Genomic DNA, 19783 nt, shown 5'->3' with positions numbered 1-19783 from the left:
TAAGTAGTTCAGTTTCAACTAAACTCATGCTGGAAACATCCGAGGAAGGCACTTTGGCTTAGTGGCTCATCGTTTTGTCAATCTCATATTAAAACTGGCCTTGCCAGCAAGCTAAAGCTTAGATTTTAGGGCTGGCTCATTGTGGGTGCTGAGATTCATTCTCTGTGACCCATGTCTCCCCTACTCAGAACAAGTCATCATCTGATTTGATATATTTATCGGTACTTCAAATCATAGAATAGTTCTTTATGTGGCCCCGTGTGTGGTTTATTTTAATACTGTAAGTGCTCATTATTCTACCTCTGCGAGTCGGCTTATCACTAGAACTGTAATAATTCAACAAAGGCACTGTCCAGAATTGTCAAACTTAACCAGTTAATGATTTTTATTTAATCGCATTAAACAACCACAGACAAAAAAGAAATCTTGTAAGGCAGGAAGCGTTTTGAAGAATTTAGGATGCTGTTCATTTAAACAGTTTCCTGACTCATTTTGTGCACAAAAGAAACAAAGTTAGAAATTGAATTTGATTGATTCAAATTCTGCCTTTTAACTCGCACTGTGTCAAACTTCGGTTCTGTTATCAAATAATCGCATTGCTTGATGCTGACATCCAACCCCGGTGGAAGAAAGCTAATGTTTTATGTGAACCGTTTGCGACCAGACACACATGTTAATGGTTGGCAAGGGAGGTTTACTCGTACTGCTGTGGGTGGGTTGCAACTTACATGGCAGGAAGGCAGGAACCAGAGCAACACCTCAGCAAGTGGAGGGATTGAGGGGAAGGTGGGGGTTATGCTACACAAGTCTGACACAAAGGGCAGACAGGAGTGGGTTAATGGATATGGTTGGAATCAAGGGATGAAGTGTGTTTATTTCAATGTAAGGAGTGTATTAAGTAAAGCAAATTAATTTGGAGCCTGGATTAGTGCATGAAAATATAATGTGGTATTCATTACTGAGACTTGGTTGAGAGAGGGACAACTCAATGTGCCAAAGCTTCAATGTTTCACACGTAATAGAGAGGGATGTGATAATGATGGAGAGTTGCATTACTCATGAGGGACAATGTCACAGCTGCACTCTGAGAGGACATACTGGAGAGCTTATCTACTGTGACCATATGAGTGGAGCCCAAAAATAAGAAAGATGCTGTCATTATGATGGGGTTATATCTTAGGCCTCCCAATAGCCAATGTGGGGTATGCTAATGGCCTAGGGCAGCATGTTGATATCAAGATGGAAGAGGCATGGAATATATTGAAGAATATTAAGGTGGATGAGACCCCAGAGCCTGGTTCGGGTCTATTCCCAGGTTATAGACAAAGGCAAGACAAGAGATGTTTAAGAAGGAACTGCAGATGCTAGAAAATCGAAGGTAGACAAAAGTGCTGGAGAAACTCAGTGGGTGCGGCAGCATCTATGGAGCGAAGGGAATAGGCAATGTTTTGGGCCAAAACCCTTCTTCAGACAAGAGATTGTTGGGGCCCTGATAAAGATCTTTATATCCTCTTAAGACATAGGCAATGTGCCAAGTGACTAGAGAATAACCAATATTGGTCCTTTGTTGAAGAAGGATAATTCAGATGATCCAGAAAATTAAAGGTTGCTGAGCTTCACATCAGTGGGAGGGAAGCTATTGGAGAAGATTCTTCAGGATAGGATTTCTTCACATTTGGTATAACATGTACTTAGTCGGTGTAAGAAGGAACTGCAGATGCTTGTTTACACCAAAGATAGACAGAAAATGTTGGGGTAACTCAGCGGGTCAAGCAGCATCTCTGGACAAAAGGACCAGGTAAAGGGAAAGGAACATATTCCGTTTCCCCGGAAATGCTGCCTGACCCACAGAGTTACTCCAGCATTTTATGTCCATCTTCGGTGTACTTACTAGGGACAAGCAGCACGGCTTGTTGCATCTTACGAATTATTTAATTTTTTGAGAAGATGATTGATGAGGGTAGGTTGGTGGATGTTGTCTGCAAGGACATTGGTAAGGCATTTCACAAGTTCCCACATGGGTAGACTGATCTAGAAGATTAAAATACATGGAATCCATGGTAACTTCATTGATTAGTTTCACATTTTGCAGTCATAGAAGTCAGAGTCATGGCGGTGGGGTGTATTTCTGACTGCAGGTCTCTAGCCAGTGTTGATTCTCAGCAATCAGTACAGGGACCCATGGAAAATGTAGATACAGATGATGCTTGAGTTGTGGAGGGTAAAGAAGGTTTGCAAACCATAGTGGAGGATATATACCAGTTGTAAATATGCGGGAGAAATGGTAGATGGAGCTTAATATTTACAAGTATGAGGTGTTAGACTTTTGGAGATCAAACAGTGGAAAGTACAGAGGTGGTGAAAAGTATATCAGGAGCCTTATCTTCGTCTTCTTTCATGTGGCGTGCACAGCCTAAAGTTGTTGGACAACTTGTTCTATTTTATCTTCCGTTTGTGCATGTCGAGTTGACTGCATTAATCGAAACAGGTGAAGCTTGCAATCTTCCACCCCAGGAGCCTTATGATCTATGATCTTAGGGCAAGTCCACAGTCCCCAGTAAATGGCAACACGTGGGTAGAATGCATACAGATTGTTTGCCTTCATCAGTTGGGGCATTGGGTATAAGAGTGAGGAAGTCATGTTAGAGCTGTCGCAGCATGAGAGGAAGGATGTCGATAACTTAAAGAAGGTACAGAAGAAGATTCACCAGGCTGTTATATGGATTGAAGAGTGTTAGCTGTAACGAGAGTTTGAACAAACTTTGGATTGACTTTTCTGCAGCATTGGAGGCTGAAGGGTGACCTGATAGGTTTATATAATTATAATTACATAATTGAGCAAAGGGGTGGGAAGATAGTAAAATGTTTTTTTTCCCCCAGGTGGTAATAGTTTTAAGATGAGAGCAGGAAAGTTTAAAGGAGATGTATGAAGCACGTTTTTATACACAGAAATTTAAAGGAGACGTACAAGGCTGGTTTTTTTTACACAGACATTGATAGTTGCTCAGAATATACTGTCAAGGAAAGTCATGGAAGCAGATATGATGGTGATGTTTAAGAGGAATTCAGATGGCACATGAACATGGAGGGAATGGAGGGGTATGGATCATGTTGAGGCAGATGGGGTTAGTATAATTTGGTCAGCACAGATGCTGTGAGGATGAAGAGCCTGTTCTTGTACTGTTCTTGGTTTCAATCCATCTCAATAAATAATTGATGCAATGTTTGTATTTTCCCAATTAACACTGGAAGCACTTATTTACAGTTGCAACACTTCTTTATCCTTATAATCAGAAGTTTACTGCCTCTCTGAGCCAGTGCAATACTAGTGTCCTGCCAAGTTTTGTATAACATTGAGATAAAGTTCAATTCAATTGCAATAAAATCCTTCATCTTAATGAATGCAAATTCCCAAAGCATTTTCAAAAATATACTTGTCACTCAGACAATTAATAAATTCCAGACAAAATCTCTCCTGTGTGTCAAAGGGTAATTACATTGCTGAACAATCCCCAAAATAACTTGTGTGAAATGAAAAGGTCGAGGGAGGTGAAGTCATTGGTGTTTCTGTCGAAGGGGTTGTCAATGGTAATTGTGTCCTTTTTTACAATAACTTCACGGGCATTCGGACCGCGATGTCTGCTGACTTCACTTGCACTGATTATTTTCCCCTGTCCTTGTAGCATCGAAATGACAGGCATAGAGTCACAGAGAAATACAGCACAGAAACAGACGCCTCAGCCCACTGTTCCCATGCTAATCACCAATCACCCATTTGGTACCCATTGCATCCGAAGATGGGTCTGGTGTGCTGCAGCAAGAATTTCATTGTCCTATCTGGGACACATGACAATAAAACTCTCTTGACTCTTGACCCGAACCATCACCTATTCATTTTCTCCAGAGATGCTGTTTGACCCGCTGAGTTACTCCAGCTTTTTGTGTCTATCACCCATTTACACTACTCCTACGTTAATCCCATTTATTGGTTTACCCATACAGACCATCCTTGGTTTATGAACAGGTTCTGTTTTTATAATATCAATAATTTTATTTAGTCCATATGTTGAAAAATACACAATATCACTCAATATGGTAATCATAGCACCAGAATATTGTAATGAACGGCATCAAAAGCACATATGGCAAATTCCATCAGCCGAAAGGTACAGAAGTGTGAAAATGTACAGCTCCCGATTCAGGGACAATTTCTTTCCAGCTGTTATTAGGCAACTGAACCATCCTATCAACAACCAGAGAGCAGCCCTGAGCTACCCTCGGATTATCTTTAATCAGACTTTACTGGACTTTATCTTGCAGTAAATGTTATTCACATTATTCCCTTTATCATGTATCTGTGCCCTGTGGATGGCTCGATTGTAATCATGTATTGTCTTTCCACTGACTGATTAGCATACAATTAAATCTTTTCACTGCACCTCAGTACACGTGACAATAAACCAAACTCAACTAAGACTGCCTAGAAAAAATAGCTACTAAAAATGGAGAGACACAGAGGGGATACAAGTCCTTCTGTTCAGAGGAACGAGCACACGTGCATATGTCAAAGGTCTGAATTTACTAATATTATGGGCGGCTGGTTATATGTATGAATGTCCTTAACTCGGGCATCAGCAATCTGGGGACAACCTATATTCACATCAACTGCCTTACAATGCTTGCAGTGCCGGAGACCCAGGTTCGATCCCAACCACGGCTGTTGTTTGTGCGGAGTTTGGATCTTTTTCCCCGTGACTGCATGGGTTTTTCTTTGAGATTTTTGGTTTCCACCCAAACTACAAAGATGTACAGGTATGTAGGTTAATTGGCTTGGTGTATGTAAAATTGCCCCTAGTGTGTGTAGGGCAGTGTTAATGTGTGGGTATCGCTGGGCGGTGCGGACTCGGTGAGCAGAAGAGCCTGTCTTTGCGCTGTATCTCTAAACTCTAAAACTCTAAACACTCACCGTACACAAAAGGCAATTTACAGTGGCGAACCTGTGCATCTAAAAAATGTGAAAGGAAACAGTAGCAGCTGGAGGAAACATACACAGTCACAGGGAGAACATGCAAACTCCTCACAGACAGCAGTCAAGATCAGGACTGAACCAGAATCTCTGGTGTTGTGAGTCTGAGGCTCTGCTTGCTACCTCTCTGTGCCACCCACTCTTATTAGGCAGAGTGTTAACTAATCGGGTGATGTGAGTGACTGGAAAAGATTGAATTTGAATTTCCAAGCTGCAAGTATTGGTCTCAAAAAGCAATTGCCTGCGTCAAGCAAGTTAGTGATGGGCTGTGGGAGGGGAAAATGAATGCAGGGGATCTAAAATCGAGTTGAAAGTATGCAGGTCAGAAACCAGCATAGTGTTTTTTTCATAAACAGATTTAATTGCTGTAAGACTTATGATGCCATCATGGCAAGTTATAGCAGGTGACAATATTTAATAAATATATTATTGAGTGTGGGAGTTATTGCACAGCCTTTGGACTGAAAAGTTTGCTTATGCAATACCTGAAATGAGCTGAACCTGCATCCATCAAGGATGGTGAGCGATGAATGACTTTTAGGCTTCAGGATGCCAATCACAGTTTGCGTGCAACTATCCAGACCAGCAGCTGGCAGGTACAACTTTCAAAGAGCTAATAAAACTTGCCATTCCCTAACTGTATGTGAATGTAAAATACCTGAGACCAGAAATAGTTTCACCTCTCTTAACCTTTCTGTCTCACGCGTTTTACTTCAGGGATCCTTCAGCAATATAATTGATCTTTGGCATTAATGAGAGAATGCCTTTAGAATTTATTCATCATTTGAATATGAGAAGCAAACAAGGCTCTGAGTGGGAAATTGCCAACTTTTCTGGAGAAGGGTTTCGGCCCGAAACGTTGCCTATTTCCTTCGCTCCATAGATGCAGCTGCACCCGCTGAGTTTCTCCAGCATTTTTGTCTACCTTTTACCCAGTAAACCTGCTTTAGGGTTTTGCGTGACGTGGCTTGACCATTATGGATAAGAAATTTATTGTAACATTTTGCAGAACGTTTGGTAATAAAGGCTCATTTCCCTGCAATTGCTTTTTATCTCTTCCTCAAGCTAATATTACACAAACAAATGGTTCAAACAGCAGGAAAGCAAGAAAATCCTTTGGTTCAATAATGCCGCTTGCTGGTTCATGTTACTTGTTTGATGTTTCAGGAATCTCTCCGACTGTGTTGATCTTCATAGTTTTCAAATTCTTTCCTCAATTATCACAGGGGAATCTTTGCCCTTGGCTACCTCCAATCAAGTGCTGATGAAGTTCAGTGCCAAGAGCCATGCAACAGCTCGAGGATTTCACTTTGTTTATCAAGGTAGGCCTTCCGAAGCGTTTTGTCGAGTGGTTCGTTTTAAAGCATAAATTAACCATGTTTTGTGAAACTGTATGATTGATATGACAGAACTTCATTGATTCAAGTCATGGACTAACCATGATAAAAGATAGTCGAGTGGAAAGATCATGGTCTGAACTTGTCACAGTGGTGTAAGGGAGCAGTGGGTGGGATCGAGGTGGCAGGAAAGAGATTAAGGGGAGGGGCGTGTTGTCAGGGTCTGGATGAACAGCAAAAAATAATATTGGGAAGATTAGTGTATGGGTGAGGTCTGCTTTGGTGGCCTGGACTGACCAGTTTAGGAGGTGGGGTGAACAGTATCTGGGCCAGGCTAGGTCAGTGTGAGATCACTTTGTGGAATCATTATTTGGGATGTTGCTACAGAGAGCGATAGGATGATACATTTAGGTTTTTTATTGTTACATATCTTGAGGTACAGTGAAAAGCTTTGTTTTGCATGCTGTCCAACCAAATCAGAAAACTATACATAAATACAATCAACCCCAAGTCAAGTACGAGAGAGAGAGAGCAAAGGGGAAGAAACAGAGTGCAGAATATAGCTCTCAGCATTACAATGCACTAGTTCCAGAGTCAAAGTCCAATGTCCGCAATGGAGTAAGGATTAATCAGACTGTACCACAGTCTATAGACGAACCATTCAGAAGCCGGATAACAATGGGGAAGAAGCTGTTCCTGCATCTAGTGGTCCAGGTTTCTGCCCGGTGTGAGAGGGAAGAAGAAGGAATGACAGAGATGGGGCATCTTTGATTACATTGGCTGCTTTTCTGAGGTAGTGTGAAGTGTTGATGGAGTCAATGGGGGGGAGTATAAAAGGTAAATCATCTATTTACCTCATTGAGGTGTCAGTCCACATTGCTGAGTGAAAGCCTGGTTTGCCCAGTTTTTCCCAATTATGGTCCCTCTCAGGACATGGTCAAATTTCTTCCATAATGCTTCAAGCAGAGTTTTAAAAGGATAATATTGTGATTTGATATATGATTTGATATAGAGATAATATCAGATGCTCAAATGCTGCCGAAGTGCCCAGATACATTAATGGAACAAAGCGAAACAATTTGAAGATGGACTTGCGTTTCACTCCTATGTTTTTAATCACATTGCCTTAAATAAGGCAATAATCATAGAAATTCAGTTAGGCTTATTTTGAATATAGAAGAAATATAAATCTATCCTGACCTGGAATGGATCTTACCACATGAGAGAGTGGGAAATGAAGAAACAAGTTTTATGGGCATCAAGAATTGAGTTTTGGGAACAGCTTTCTTTAAGTTGAGCTAGTATCTGTTTGGTCATTAATTTACATTTTAATAACATCGAGAACACCCAAAGGATAGGAAACAAAAATTAAAAAAACACCATGAAAGAGAAAAAAAAGAGTGATTAATATTTTTGATTCAAATTGCAAAATAATTTATAATAAAGTACCGTTGAAGATATGGGCTCTCGAGGAAAATTAGTGTATTTTTAGAGATAATGGAGTCCTGGGTTCATTTGGAAGATGGAACGATGAGTTTGATCTTGCTGAGATCCGGTGGTTCTTAAATATGTATATTTCCTTGATGTCAAGGACTCAGGCTGAATTATTGGCCTAAGTTTAATATCTATTCAGTTGAAAGCCTTTTCTACATAGGTTAAAATGTTATGCCAATGTATTGACTAGATTACTATTGTGTTATTTACGAGCAGTGAACCAGTCTCCAGCTATCAGAGAGGGAGTGAAGTGTGTTGTCGGGTGAGCTGTTAGTCAGAGAGTGTTTGAGCTACTCAAAAACTAAGGAACTTTGGCCATTGGATTGTGCACTACGAGGATCATATTCAATTGAGAAATTCAGATATCATATGCTCCTTCAATCATATTCATTTCAAATCTGAGTTTGATATTACTTTAAAACGAAGAAAGACACAAAAAGCTGGAGTAACTCAGTAGGACAGGCAGCATCTCTGGAGAGAAGGAATGGGTGAGGTTTCGGAACGAGACCCTTCTACTGTGTCTGACGTCTTGACCGAAACGTCACCCTTTCCTTCTCTCCAGAGGCGATGCCTGTCCCACTGAGTTACTCCAGTTTTTTGTGTCAATCTTCAGTTTGCAGTTCCTTACTACTCATTTGATATTACTTCAAGTGTGTTCCATGCCCTCATGATGATGTCCCTGAACCTGGTTAGGGGCCTGGATTTGGACTTAAATTCAGATGATTGGACCAGGCCTGATGTGCTGCCTGTGTCTCTGGTACCTAGATATCTCATCTCAGGGGCTTGGGTTATTCGTTTATGTAAGAAGGAACTGCAGATGCTGGTTTAAATTGAAGATAGACACAAAAAGCTGGCATAAATCAGAGGGACAGGCAGCATCTCTGGAGAGAAGGAATGGGTGACGTTTTGAGTCGAAGGTCGGAAGAAGGTCTGAAGAAGGGTCTCTACCTGAAATGTCACCCGTTCCTTCTCTCCAGAGATGCTGCCTGTCCCGCTGAGTTACTCCAGCTTTTTGTGTGCATCTAGAGTTTGGAGAGTCCCAGCATCAGATGGGTTTCAAAACCTGCTAACTAGCATGAGGAGGGCACTGGGCAGGTATTACTTGGCCCTGAGTAGACAGGAGACTGCATTTAGAGTATTGTGTTCAGTTCTGGGCACTATATTATAGGAAAGATGTTGTCAAGCTTGAAAGGGTTCAGAGATTTACAAGGATGTTGGCAGAACTAGAGGTCCTGAGCTATAGGGGGAGGTTGAGTAGGCTGGGTCCTTGGGGCGCAGCAGGATGAGGGGTGATCTTATAGTGCATTAGATCACGAGAGGAATAAATCAGGTAGATACACAGAATCTCTTGTCCAGAGTAGGTGAATCGAGGATCAGATGACAAAGGTTCAAGGTGAAGGGGAAAAGATTTAATAGGAAACTGAGCGGTACCTTTTTCACACAAAGGGCGGTGGGCGTATGGAGCAAACTGCCAGAGGAGGTAGTTGAGGCTGGGACTATCACAATGTTTACAAAACAGTTAGACAGGTACATGGATAGGACAGGCTTGGAGAAATGTAGACCAAGCACAGGCAGGTGGGACTATTGTAGTTGGGACATGTTGGCTGGTGTGGGAAAGTTGGGCCGAAGGGCCTGTTCTCAAGCTGTATCACTCAATGATTCTATGACTCTAGGTATTACTCGGGCCCTGAGTGGGCAGGCCGTGTGAGGGGGTCAGCCTCCTCGGGGCTTACCCAGTCTGCCAAGGCTGACCAAAACCTTCCTCCAACAAAATACTCAATGCTGAGAGAGGAATGAACTTTAACCTGGAATAGCTCAGTGCAGGTTTCAGAGGAGTTCTGAATGCAATGTTCTCACCCAGTGTGATCTATTGCATCCTGTCCTTTACCTGCCGATATACTGGTCTGTGTACAGTTGCATAAACATCCACATATAACTTTTCTGTTGTGGACTGAAGCTATGAAAACTTACTGAAATATAAAATTTGTATTCTGGATGATGTTTATATAGATTCAAAAACGATTTATTGATTACATTGTGTTTAGGTTGCTAGTTTGCATATAAATAGCTTTTCCGGCTCGTTGAAAGATTTTCATTTGTATCTTCTTGTTTTTCTGCTTGAATCCTATCCATTGTTTGATGATGAAATTGAGAGTTGAATTTTGAGTTATTCCATTCATTCATCTACAGCTGTGCCTCGCACAAGTGCCACACAATGCAGCTCCGTACCTGAACCAAGGTATGGCAGAAGAATTGGAAATGACTTTGCTGTTGGGGCCATTATCCACTTTGAATGCAACCCAGGCTACGCCCTTCAGGGTTCCCAGAACATAAAATGCCTGGCTGTGCCTGATGCCTTGGCACAGTGGAATGACTCTTCTCCAAGCTGTTCAGGTAATGATCAAAAACTGGTAGATTTGTTAACATTAACTTGTTATAGCCAGTGGTTTAACTCTGAGAACATGTAATAAACCAATCAAAGGAATTATTGCAATGATTTAAATATTGAATAATGTAAGGCCATCAGAAGATGACTGGTAGATTAGTAATTGTTGCATTTAATATTGTAACCATAGGCACTGAAATTATGAATATATCTTAGATCTGAATAAAGCCTATTCTCATTAAATGATTTATACCCACCATTGGTTTTGAAATCTGTCCAATGATGGGCTAAACTGTAGGTTCGTTTTCACCTCTTCCACAGCCAACAATGTGGGCTCCACTTTTTCTTGGTCATCGGTGCCGGCTCTGATTTGTTCTGTACTTTTTCATACCTCTAGTTTCCCTCTCCCCTGACTCTGTCTGAAGAAGGGTTTCGATTCGAAATGTCTCCTATTTCTTGATGTTGCCTGACCCGCTGAGTTACTACAGTTATTTGTGTTTGGTTTAAAGCAGAATCTGCAGTGCCCTCCTACACTGTAGAGGTTAAGAGGACGCAGCCTGATTTGCTCCACAGTAGCTGCCTCGAACATGTGCTGTTCTTGGCCTGAGTGGCTGCATTCCACCTCTGAACATTCTTGCTGGTGTACATTAGGACAAGTTAGAACTCAGCGGCGTAATCCCATGCGGTTAACCAATCTACCAGAACTCATACATTAACATCATTGACTTGGATTGAGTGTTAGAAACTGTTTCTGTGGAGTTAAATGTCAGTCAGTATATTTTAGGATTTGCACATTAGTAGCTCGCTGACAGTTTTTGACGTCGCACTAATATATGCAGATAGAAAAACAATGCTTTAAATAAAGAACAACATCTGTTTTGTTATTTTCTGTACTGTAATATGAACGTTTGCAACAGAAAACGGGGGCAAAGAAATGCAGGTGGAATTTAACTCTGACAAGAGTGATGACCCAATTTGGGAAGTGAAATTAGGCCAAGGTTTATACAATGAATGGAAGGGCCCTGGAGAGTGTTGTTGAGCAGAGAGACCAAAGGGCAAAAATAAATAGTTCCCTGAAAGTGGAAACTCAGGTAAACAGTTTATGCTTGCCTTCATTTGCTGTGGCACTTTGTACAAGAGCAAAAAAAACAAAAGGCTGGAGGAACTCCATTGTTTAGGCATTCTCTGGGTAGGGAATGGTCAGACGGCATTTCAGGTCGGGACCCCTTGTTGGACTGATTGAGCAGACAGGAAAAAGCTGTAAAAGAAAGATACTGTAGTGTGGGGCAAAGCCTGGCAAGTGATAGAGGAGGGGGTGATTGCCAAATTGACGGAACAAGCGACAGTGGCAGAGGTGAAAAGGAGTCAAAACGGTGTCATTAAGAAGAGGAGGGGATTGTTAAGCAAGAGGGAGGGATATGGGTGGAACGGAACAGGGGGGAGGGGAAAGAAGAGCGATAAAAGGGAAATATGTGACTCGGATTATGTAGTGGTGGGAAAAGGAGCAGGGTGACTATGGTGGTGAGAAATGATGGGAGAAATGTGTTTACATCAGGTGGAGGGGAATGGGGAAACAGAGGGGTACAGCGGAGATAATAGGTGAAATTGTAGATTTCAATATTTGAAATCTTTGGTAATGAGGAGAGCAGGCAACCGAAAGGTTGTTATGAAAATGGGAAGAGGAATTAAAATGGTTTGCAACTGGGAGATCAAGCAGACCTTGGCGGACATAGCACAGGTGTTTGGTGAACCAGTTTACGTTTGGTCTGACCGTAAAGGAGGCCATATCGGGAACACTGAACCCAATAGACAAGGTGGGAAAAGGTGCGCATAATCATCTGCCTCAACTGGAAGGGGTGCTGGGTAGACGTGAGAGATAGATGTGGGAGAGGGTATGTTAGGACAGGTGTTACAGGTCCTGTGGTTGCAGGAGAAAACGCTTGGAAAATGAGTGGTTGAGTGGGAAAGACTCAGATTATAGTTATAAGGAGAGATTGGTAAGGTTTCCCTGGAGCAAAAAAGGCTGAGTGGTGACATTACAGAGGTCTATAAAATTATGAATGGTATCGATAGGGTCATCACAATATTTTTCCAGGAGTGGGGGAATGAAAGAAGAGGGAATCTGAGGAACAAGTTTTTCATACAGAGGGAGTTGGATATATGGAACGAGTTGCCAGAGGAAGTGGCAGAGGCAGGTGCAAGTACAATGTTCACAAACATATTAGTTGGGTGTAGATGGGGTAGGGACCAGTTGCAGGCAACTGAGATTAGCTTAGGCATCTTGAAAGGCAAGTTGGGCAGAAAGGTAGTTTCCATCATGTATAACTGCATGAATTTCTCTATGAATTTCTCTATGAATCTACAACGTGCCAGTCATAATCAGTTGTCTATATCTCCCAAACACCACCTTTCCCCATAACATATTCTTTAAGGAGCGTGTTGTCCTGAAAGCCATCACAATATACGCCTGCCTTCTGCAACACCAAGCTCCGACTATGTCCCAGGCAGATAACCTCTCAACTTGTCCCTGAGCCCATATTTCCCCTTGTACGCTTTATATAGCATGTTGCAAAATGTGCTATGGCATCTCAGTCGGCCCAGTTCAATGGACCTTGGCCTCACTGAAGAAAAATTGCAACACGGCACGGCAGGAGACCTTTTGGACTGCAGGGGTTTTAGGCAGATTTAACTGCACTGAGTCAGTGTAGCATTGGACGATTCCCAGGAAGAAGGTTATGTGCTGTGAGGAAAGACTGAGGAAGATTGATTTAAAATCACTAAAAAATTCACGAGAATGAGAAGTGATCTCTTTCAAACGTTTACAATTCTGAGAGAGATTGACAGAGTAAGCACAAAGACCCTGTCTCCACAGGCTGGAGAATAAGAACGGGGAGATATGTTCTCAGGATAAAAGAACAGCCATCTAGAGCTGAGAGGAGGAAAAATGTTGTTACTTAGAGGATTGTAAACCATTTAAACTCTGCTCCAGAGAGGCTTGAATGCTCAAACATTCAATATATTCATTGCAGAGATTTGATAGGTTTTTGGACACTGAAGCAATCGTCAGATATAGGGATCAGGCAGGAAGGTCGACGAGATAGAGGATCAGATATGATTGTATAAAATTGAGAAACAGCAACAGGGACAAGTAGACTCTTGCTACTTCTACTCTTTTGTTTTTTCATGTAAATAAATCATAAAGCATATAGGTCATATAAGAATCTATTTGCCTTTTAAGTGGTGACCTATTTAAATTCCTGTTTAAAATGTAGAAACGTTTATCCCAGATTGTCATTATCATTGTTCCACGGTGTTCAGATAGAATGTGTCCATCAGCTAAGGAGGGTGAAAACGGAGCAGACAAATGCCATTAGATATTGCAACTGGCACCATGGTTCCTGAAATGAAATGTTGATTCTCCTCACATTTGATGAATGTTGTCACAAAGACAGCACAGAGGACATTGTACCGAGCACACGTGAGCCCCACAATGCCCAACAATGATACTGAAGCAGGTCTTTACCAGAGTATCTGAACACTTCAGGTTTAGGTTAGGTTTAATATTGTTGCATGTACCAAAGTGCAGTGAAACACTTTGTTATCCCATCAAATCAGATAATACCCTACATAAATACAAGCAAGCAAAACTTAAGTAGAGTAAGTGAAGCGAGGGAAAAGATACAAAGTGCGGAATATAATTTTCTGCATTATTGTGCAACCGTTCCAGAGTCAAAGTCCAAAGTCCTCAATGGGGTAGAGGTGAATCGGACAGTACCATTGCTTATGGAAGGACTGTTCAAAAGCTTGATAACAGAGGGGGGAAAGCTGTCCTTGAGTTTGGTGATGCCTTTTTCAAGCTTCCCTATCTTCTGCCCAATGGGAGCGGGATGAAGAAGGAATAACTGGGGTGGGAAAAGTATTTGATCATATTGGCTGCTTTCCTGAGGCAGCATGAAATGTCAGTGAAGTCAGTGGTGGAGAGTCTGGCCTGTGGGATGGACTGGGCTGCATCCAAAACTCTCTCCAATTTCTTGCGCTCTGGGGGTAAAGCCGTCCCCAAACCAAGCTGAGATGCAACCCGACCGTATGGTGCATCTGTAGTGGTATTGAAAGAGTATGCCTCTTTCGGGGCTGTCGTTGGGGTGTCGAAAGCAGTCTTCTTTTTGGTCGGCCTGTGTTTATGTCTTATTTGTAACCGGTAACTCTAACCCTCACCTGCGATCTTGTTTTGTTACATTTCCCAACCCTATTATCCTTTAATTGAAACTTACACCCTTTAACTATCTGTGTGACCAACTCCTCTCATTTCATTGACTCATCTCACGCATGCAAGACCTAATGTTATGGAAAATATTACAATGTGTAAAGCATGAATTATGCCCATATTTTAGTGGAAAATACTGCAATCTGGCAAAGTCTCTTCTTTATGTGTTAACTTATTAAACTAGATTTCTTGTTTATGACACAATGTTGCAAAGCATTATTTGTCCAGTGGTTGGATAAAACTGATCTCATAATAATTTGTATTATCTCAGTGGGTAATGTCTCCAATAAAAGGGCTCTTTGTTCAGCTCTGACAGATGGTTTAGTACATAATATCATGGCTGTTTTGTACTTTGAAAAAATAAATTTAAAAGGTCACCCAGTGAAGAAAAATGTAAATATTTTTTATTTTAAATATTTCTTCCTTTGTAGAAACATCATTGCATTATTTTGGACCTTTGATTTGATAAGCAGTTAAACATTGTAAACCAATATTAACTTGTTCAGCGATTTATGGACAAACTGGAGGAAATGTTGATATAAGACCACATCGTAACTTTACATTTGAGACATACTTCTCTTCTTATTCTGCCTTAATGAAACCTGTTCATCTTTCTCTTGTCAGTTCCTTGTGGAGGAAATCTCACTGAGCGAAAGGGCACAATTCTATCACCGGGTTTTCCTGATCCTTATCACAACAGCCTGAACTGTTTGTGGAAAATCACAGTCCCGGAAGGAGCTGGCATTCAGGTATCTATTAATATTGTATGAAGGACGAATGTACCACTGTGAATCTGCTCGCTGTTTATAAAGAAGCACACTTTGAATTCTGCCCTAAAGTATTTACTTTAAATGTTTACAATATGTACAACTGTAAGCAGCTTTAAAAAATGGATATTTGGCCTCAACAGGTCACCTAACGCTAGATAAATCTATCACTTACGCAGAACAAAGAACACCACATAGAACGGGCCCTCAGGCCCACAATGTCTGTGCCGAACATGACAACAATCTAAATTAAATCTTCTCTGACTGCACATATCCCTCTATTCCCTTCATACCCAAGCACCTATCTGAAAGCCTCTTAAATGCCTCTAAAGTATCTTCCTCTCCCATCAAAACTGGCAGCGTGTTCCAGGCTCCCACCACTCTCCATATAAAAACCTTGCCCTGCACACCTCTTTTACATTTTGCCCCTCTCATCTTAAAATATGTCCGCTACCTTTAAATTTCTAGCTGGGAAAAAGCTTTTGACAGTCTACCCCACCCTTGCCTCTCATAATTGTTTGTACTTCTATCAGGTCTTCCCTCTCAGCCTCATGCAAATATATGTCACCCGTAGGAATATTCTTTGATTTCCCTACATTTATTATGATGCTCACGTGTCTATAATTTGTTGGGTTATCCCTATTCATCTTCTGAAATAATGGAATAACATTGGTTATTCTCCAGTCCTCAGGACCTATTGCTCAAAAGTCACAAAGATCTCTGTCAAGGTCTCAGAAATCTCCTCTTGTCTCCCTCAATATCCTGGGATAGTCTATTATTCTTTTAGTACTTACCCATCATCTCTGCTTCCAAGCATAAATTCCCTCTTTTCTCCTTGAGTGGATCTACCTTTCCATAGCCATTCTTGTGTTTTTATGGCCTCTCAACACCCTGTTGAACTTTGTTCCTGCTTTCTTTATATTCCTCAAAGGCTCTGTCTAATTTCAGCTTCCTAAACCACACATCTGCTTCTTTTTTCCTTTTTGACAACATTTATAATACCAAAGTACCTGAACCTGGCCATCCTTGTTTTCCTTCTTCACAGGAACAGGTTGGGCCTGAATTCTGACTAGCTGGCATTTAAATAACCTCCACGTGATGAATGTGCACTAACCCAAATAAGAGACACTCCTAATCCACTTTCCACAGTTCCTGCCTAATACTGTTGTAATTTTCATTTCCTTGATTTAACAATTTCCCCCAATTCAGCACTTTCCCGTGCCCCAGTCTTATCCATAACTGTCATAAAACTTACAAAGTTATCATCACTATTCCCAAAATGCTCTAAAAAATGCTCCCAAAATTCCAATCGCTTGGCTCGTTTCCTATTATAAGGTCTGGTATGGCCATTTGCCTGCTTGGAAATTCCGTGTGCAGTTTCAAGAAAACCTCAAAAACGAACCACAAATTTTGCCCCATCTAAGCCTCTTACACTAAGGAAGACCTAGTGAATATTGGGAAAATTAAAGCTACCCATTACACCAAACTTGTTACTTTTCTATTGTTCCATAGCCTGTCCCTCCATCTCCAGTAGTTCACTGCGAGGCTTGTGGTATAACCTCATTGTGGAGCTTGCACCTTTTCTTATTTCTGGGCTGGATGGAATATTCTGGAAGTAAAAATGTAGCTCCTACATAGAAAAGACCAATATAGGGCCAAATATCACTTTGCTCCAGGTTTTGTGTTGAATGTAATTTGATACATTATGGAGAAAGGACAAGTACTGCAATGCAGTTGCACAGAGTTTTCAACTGGTGGAATAAGCCTGACCAAAATCCAATGGCACGGTGGTGCAGTGGTAGAGTTGCTGCCTTACAATACCAGAGACCCGGGTTTGATCCTAACTACGGGTGCTTGTCTGTATGGAGTTTGTACGTTCTCCCCGTGACCGCGTGTGTTTTCTCCGAGATCTTCGGTTTCCTCCCACACTCCGAAGACATACAGGTTTGTAGGTTAATTGGCTTGGCATAAGTGTTAATTGTCCCCAGTTTGTGTAGCATAGTGTTAATGAGTGGGGATTGCTGGTTGAAGCGGACTCAATGGGCCGATGAGTGTGTCCTGCCTCTTTTCACCAATACTCCTTGCCTCAACCATTCCATGTGCCAGTGAGTTCTGTTAAACCACTCCTTCATTAGAGGAATACTATCTGAATTCTATACTGCATTTCTTGGTGATTATTTTATTATTTAGTTGTGCTCTTCCCAAGTTGGAACATTCTGTCTCCACCCAGCCTGGCAAGACGTTTCATCATTTTAAAGATCTATTTGGGCCATACCTCAGCATTTGCTTAACAGTAAAGAGTCAGTTGGTTCACCTTTTCCTGATACATATACTCTTTTATTATCATTGTAAATTATCCACTCCTTTACTTCTATCTTTTTGTAATATGATGATTTGTAAAACAGAAAATCGGTCTATTCAAGGGTTGCACGTTCTTTGCATAACTTCCCTCTTTTCAATTCTATGCCTTTAGGAATAATGTTCGCTGAACATGCGTGCATTTATTATGACTATAAAATGAACAAAATCTACAACTCCACTGCATTTCTAATGAAAGAAAACACCTGGAAGATTTTTTTTCTTTCAGTGAGAAGGAGAAGGGGAAATATATTCCAACTGCTGTAGTGCCACGCACTAAATGTGAAGAACAATTTAATTCATGCACATTCTAAAATGACACTCCTATAATACCTTTGAAAACCCAACTCAGAATGTAACAGTGCAGGAAAAGGTACAGTGTGCATGTAAGTGCACAGCAGCAAATGTTGGGGTGGAAGGCAGTTGTTAAAGATATTTGTTGCAATGGGCGAATCTTTGCTCGAGATCGGTAGGTCACCATTCCTGTTGATGATGGACACAAAGTGCTGGAGTGACTCAATGGGTCTCTGGAGATAAAAGATAGGTGACATTTCAGGTTGAAACCCTTTTTCTGAAGAAAGGTTCCGATCTGAAACATTACCCAACCTTTTTCTCCAGAGATGCTGCCCCACCCGTTGACTTACTCCAGCATTTTGTGTCTATCTTTGTTATAAACCAGCATTTGTAGTTCCTTACTACACTGTCCTGTTGATGAACTGGTTGCAACTTACATAAATATCTAAACTAATGGCCTTTTCCAGAATAGCTTTTGAATATTTACAGCAAAACATAACGTACTCTTCCTGGGAATATATATCTGATTGCTCAGGAATCTGTTATTTAACAATGGAAAAGAAAATATAATGTGTTTTAAAAATACATTAACTTGTTTGCAATTATTCAAGTAATGCATTAAATTTAATTTTCATAATCCTTTGACCACTCCTTCGAGTGGTTTCTGTGCTAATTACAGATTCATTATCCGTTCCAGAATTTTTAGTATGCTGAATTTTTAATGATATAATGCAGGCAGATGGATTATAAAATCATTTTATTTACTTGTGTGAAGGGGGCCAAGCAAGTTACTTCAGTTAAATTGATTATTCACTATTCATTGAACAAATGAATTCATTTACATTAAAGATCAAATTCCAAATGCTCAAGTACAACCCAGTGCCATCTCGACATGTCAATATAAAAATTGATTTGTTTCTAAAAGTGATTCACCTAAATCTGAATGATGGTCTGAAGAAGGGTTTTGACTTGAAACATCACCCATTCCTTCTCTCCCGCTGAGTTACTCCAGCATTTTGTTTCTATCTTCGGTGTAAATCAGCATCTGCAGATCCTTCCTGTACTGATGGTCTAAGTATCTACCTTTCAAAAAAAAGCAGAACAATAGCTCAATTCATGTTTTAATTTGATGTTGAGCATTGGTAATGCCTGAGAAGTAGTCCACAGCTCTTCAGCAGTCCACTGAGGTAAATGAATCCTGCTAGTTGAACTCCATAGACACTCATGACGACATTGAGTGACTGTGTCTGGCAACAGTAGGGCAGATGCCTCATAGCTGCATTGTGGAGGAGAGAAACTTGAAAGGCAATGTAAGAGAACGCATTGAATTGATGGTACAATGATGTAGAGTAAGAAGTGTACCAATAGCGCTTACAGTATAAATTATAAATAAAGTATAATTTTGAAATATCAATGATCCCCCACCAGTACCTTCCCATGAATATATACATAATGAATACGATCTGAAAGCAAGTGTCGGTATAACATTCAACTTCAGAGCTATGCTTATTTGACTGCTCATGCCTTTTCCCAGCATCAGATCTTCTGCTTCCCAATGGAAGATACTAAATGACAAACAAACCACAAGCTGGGTTGATTTGCTTCCAGCTATATTCCAAGCCAAAATACCATAAAGCTTACAATTCCTGGTAACAATATTCCTGCAGCTGAGAGCATCAATTCACCTCAGAGCTGAAGTTGAACTTGAGATTTCCCAGATATGCATGGTTTAGGAAAATTATCTCCTGATAAGGCATTTATCTGATCCCTAATGGTCTAGGACAAGGAGAGGTGATCTCAATGGGCAAGATTGTGCTGAGTCAAGTCCACTTTGCACCTTATCGCACTTGTTCACTA

At 40.9% G+C, this 19783-nt stretch overlaps 1 protein-coding gene across 1 annotated transcript in view; it reads left to right on the top strand.

Moving 5' to 3' along the window:
* The window catches only part of csmd2 (CUB and Sushi multiple domains 2), a 573225-nt gene that overhangs the window by 329213 nt on the left and 224229 nt on the right, over positions 1-19783 (top strand). Inside the window, 3 exon segments of the mRNA XM_033045391.1 lie at positions 6253-6348; positions 10048-10251; positions 15132-15256. Coding sequence (XP_032901282.1) covers positions 6253-6348; positions 10048-10251; positions 15132-15256 — 425 coding nt within the window.

This window comes from Amblyraja radiata, chromosome 27 (genome assembly GCF_010909765.2).
Source record: "Amblyraja radiata isolate CabotCenter1 chromosome 27, sAmbRad1.1.pri, whole genome shotgun sequence".
In the NCBI taxonomy this organism is placed as follows: Eukaryota; Metazoa; Chordata; class Chondrichthyes; order Rajiformes; family Rajidae; genus Amblyraja; species Amblyraja radiata.
Note: the sequence above shows the minus strand (reverse complement) of the source record. Positions and strands in the feature narration are given on the sequence as shown.